This window comes from Plodia interpunctella, chromosome Z, assembly GCF_027563975.2.
Source record: "Plodia interpunctella isolate USDA-ARS_2022_Savannah chromosome Z, ilPloInte3.2, whole genome shotgun sequence".
Taxonomy (NCBI): domain Eukaryota; kingdom Metazoa; phylum Arthropoda; class Insecta; order Lepidoptera; family Pyralidae; genus Plodia; species Plodia interpunctella.
The window spans coordinates 4,345,616-4,349,878 of record NC_071324.2 but is presented as its reverse complement, the minus strand read 5'-3'; the positions used below and the strand labels follow the sequence as shown (position 1 = coordinate 4,349,878).

At 34.9% G+C, this 4,263-nt stretch overlaps 1 protein-coding gene across 1 annotated transcript; it reads left to right on the top strand.

Moving 5' to 3' along the window:
- LOC128682841 (lysophospholipid acyltransferase 5-like) lies at window positions 1-4,263 on the top strand. Its single transcript, XM_053767770.2, has 4 exons — window positions 1-117; window positions 792-1,514; window positions 2,020-2,154; window positions 3,635-4,263. Exons 2-4 carry the CDS (start codon window positions 797-799, stop codon window positions 4,246-4,248), a joined length of 1,467 nt encoding a protein of 488 aa, XP_053623745.1. The 5' UTR covers window positions 1-117; window positions 792-796; the 3' UTR covers window positions 4,249-4,263.

The window sequence follows — 4,263 nt, the reverse complement described above, 5'->3', positions numbered from 1 at the left end:
CCCGCGCTTTGACTTGAAATTTGTCAGGCAACGGTTAAGACTTTCATTCTGTCTGATCTTATAGTGGCTGCCGGACGTGTCGAGAATCGTAAGAAACAAGTGTTGAAAATAATCCAGGTATTTATCTACTTATTTACAAAAGTAATAGAATAAGTACGTGAAAAGGCCCAGAAATCTTTATTTATATAAATATACATGCTAAATAGTGGGTTTTGGTAATAATATTAACGAGGTTTTATTTTTTAACTACCTTCATTATTTATTAAAAAAGTTTTTAAGTAAGAATAGTTTTAGTTTCCTGCTTAATTTATTTATCATTTTGGTATTGGAATTGAAAATTGGTTGTTGAATTCGACCCTCGTCATAAAAGTCGTTACATAAAAGGCCAGGAAATCATTAATTATCTATTAAATAATGGTGGGTTCAACCATAAGATTAAACCTAACAAAGGTATTTTTTACCTACCAACAAAAGTAATTGCAAATGAATATTTCAATTTTAAGGTAGCATTGAAAGTAACGATAACGAAACTGAAAGATAATTCTTAAGATGATCATTTTAATGATCCCCATAAACTATCACTGAACCAATATATACCTTACTAATTTTATAATGCGAAAGTTTGTGACGATGTGTGTGTGTGTGTATGTATGTTTGTTACTCTTTCACGCAATATCTACTGGACTGATTGTTATGAAATTTGGTACATGGGTAGAATATTATTTGGAAATTCCCGAAATTCCCACAGGAGCGAGAGGAGGATAGTAACCAATATTTTTCATTTATTACAGGGAAAATGATCGGGATACTGCTTAATGTGTTAGAGTGGATAGGACTCAGCCCTCTCTCCTATATTGCTGGACTTATTGGCAGCACTGAACCTGCACTGAAGCTTTTGTTATCAATATTACTAGCTTATCCCTACGCATGGATGTATCACAAGTATTACTGGCACTCAGACAGGAAGTCTGTCAGAAATAACCTGTACTTTATCGTCGTGGGCCTTGATTTGGCATTCTACAATTTTGGAATATCCCTATATCATAATATTATACCTGTTGTTGTGTTGTACCTAACGACACAGATATCCGAGGATGGCAAGATTAATGCGATAATAACATTTGTATTCAACTTAACCTATCTAATAGTGGGTTACATAGTAACAGAATCTGAAGATTACGATATCACTTGGACCATGCCTCATTGTGTACTAACGTTGAAACTAATCGCATTATCATTTGATTTGTGGGATGGTCAATTGCTTCTTAAAAGAGAGAAGTTGTCTGCAAATGCTCAAGAGACGGCTTTAGTGACACCCCCTACTTTCATGGAGCTCCTCGGTTTCGTTTACTTCCCGGCTTGTTTCTTGGTTGGCCCAATCTTCTCATTTCAACGTTATAAAAAATACATTGAAGGGAAGTTCCCCTTGGAATCTGAAGCCGACGAATGCCAAAAGCAAGGAATGATTAAATTGATTCAAGGAGCTCTGTATTTGGTGGCGTTCCAAATTGGAGGTGAGTGGACAAGATATTATTATTCATATGTTTACTAACAATCCTTTTCACCTTCCAGTTGGGTATTTCGTTTTCTAGAATGTTGTGGACATTCCATACCATCGCTGCATATGTATATCCAACCCCCTTATTTTTCATTATGGGCTAAAAAGTGATAGAGATTTTTTTTTTGAGAAGGTAAATTATTGTAATTACGTCGTATCCTATATTTGATGTACATATCTATATTATGCTGTACTACATAAAGGATACTTTTTTATTATTATTTACTTAAAATTTTGTTGACATTTAAATTGTATAGTTTTCTTTTGTTGGTTTCATGTCCTAACTCCCATTGATAGGTCTACCTACTCTAAGTTATTATCTACAATAAAATTATTCATGTTAAGGTAACATTGTAGCACGAATTTCCTCCACTGAGAACTTTCAAGTTCTAGATAGTGTATAAAATATACATAGCTCGTATAGACATAAGAAGCTCATTGTATTTTTGGTTTTGTTTCAGGAAGCGTGTTCAGTATGAAGTATATGCTGTCAGACGAGTTTTCGGAAAATTCCTTCTTCTACAAACATATGTACTGCGGACTTTGGGCCCATTTTGCACTGTACAAATATATTGCATGCTGGTTACTGACAGAAGGTAAGTCTTTTTATCAATAATTCATTGTACATCCGATAAAAAGTCATATCAATATTCATTCATGAGGAACGATATAATTCTAGAATTGTCATAAAAAATATGTATATAGCTGCATACAATATATATCTCTCTCATTTCGCGTTTTCACGGTTTCATTTGGGGCTGTGACGCCGCGAAGCCCGACGTAGTAAGTAGGTATCCTAGCTTAATTCGAATTTTATTTTCGAAAATTATTTTAAGTTGATGAGTTTGTTTTTCTTTATGTTTATATTTCCTCGTTACGCAGTGTAATATCCTGTAAATTAGTTTTTTTTTTCAAAAATGTCATTTTTGATACAAGCTTTTATTGTTGTCAGATCTTATTTCGTTCAATGCGTGACAAAAAATCACGTCCATGCAGTAAACCATTGAGTTCCCTTGTCGGGAACCGTTCCTCGGTGCACCATCATGACATGATTACCATAATATTTCATTATCATTGCTTCACCTTAATCTTGTAACTATGTCTCGGTCTCGGTGGAATCTTGCAACTTAATTTTTGAAGCAGATATATTCAACTGATTGAACTGAAATTTTGTACACATGCTTGGTTTGGATGACAATGCCTTATTGTGATAAGCATGACATAATGGTGCACCGACGAACGGTTCCCAACGAGGGAACTCGACGGTTGGCACCCAGATGTGCACCCAGGAACGGCTCCAGACGTTGGAACTCCTCACCGGTACGGTTTACTGCACGGTCATGATCTTTTGTCACACATTGAATGCAATAAGATCCCCCTAACAACAATGATAATAAATTTTTGTAAAAGACTTCTAGCCTTATCCCGCGGCTTCGCCGGCGGGAATTTCCCACAGGAACAGTTATTTTTCCGGGAAGAAATACTTTTCTTCATTTGTAGTAATAACAAGGACATTATGCTAAACTCCCTTCACTCATACACTGTAGAGGACGTCATTGTACGAATACATTAAAATAAAACATACAGTCATGCAGTCGTATGTTTATAATAATCACGCCACATTCGTCTATAATATATGACAACTATGAACACTTTGAAATGATAAGCTAATATGAAATCATAAGGGTATAGAATTTTAAAACTAATTATAAGCAATATACCACTACAATATTCTGCCTCACTTTCCAGCCACTAAACTGGCCATTCAAATGTGTTATTGGCAGCGCAGTATAAATACCCTGCCGAGCCACAGAATGTAATTTCGTAGCTCTAAGCCTAAAAGTTACTTAAACACAGCAACATAAAAATAAATTTAGTGGTGGATTTTTATTAATTTAATAATACATATCTACTTATTCCAATTAGATTACTGCCAAAAATTTAACCCATTGTGAATATGTCTTGTAAATTATTGATATATATTGTAAGGAGAGTAACGATTGAACAAGTAACTACTTTGTTCATTCAACTGACATATACATCTACATACTGCAATATGATTATTTTGTTTGACAGCCGCCTGCATCAGGTTCGGGCTATCGTATAATGGAATGGAGATACCTGCCGGCGGCCTGTTGCCTATATCCAAATGGGACGGATGCAACAACATCAAACTTCTACGATTCGAAGGTGTCACCAAATTTCAGCACTATATTGACACCTTCAATTGCAATACTAATCATTTCGCCGCAGAATACATTTACAAGAGACTTAAGTTCCTAGGCGACAGGAACCTAAGCCAACTTTTAACTCTTCTCTTCCTTGCAATCTGGCATGGCATAAGGTCAGGTTATTATGTAACATTTTTTAACGAATTCATAATAATTTACATGGAAAAGGAATTAGAATCTATACTTAAAAAAACGATAATATATGAAAAAATGTGGTCAAATGTATTCATTAAGTATTTGATGTACATTTTTCTCAAAATGTACACAATTATATTCATGGGCTGGAGTCTTGTACCTTTCGATGTTAAGGTGTATTCGAAGTGGTTGAATGTGTATTCTAGCCTATATTTTTCAGGATTTTTGCTGTTTTTGCCTTGGGCTTTCGTTTATAAACCTCTCCTGATAAAAGCCATTCACTATTATCGCATTAAGCGAGAAGCAGCAGAAAAAATAGATTGAGGTTAACTATGAGAA

Coding starts and splice junctions, on each gene's coding strand:
- LOC128682841 (XM_053767770.2), top strand. CDS start 797: ATGATCGGGATACTGCTTAATGTGTTAGAGTGGATAGGACTCAGCCCT. Junction 1,515..2,019: donor GGTGGCGTTCCAAATTGGAG/GTGAGTGGACAA, acceptor GTTTTGTTTCAG/GAAGCGTGTTCAGTATGAAG. Junction 2,155..3,634: donor ATGCTGGTTACTGACAGAAG/GTAAGTCTTTTT, acceptor TTTGTTTGACAG/CCGCCTGCATCAGGTTCGGG.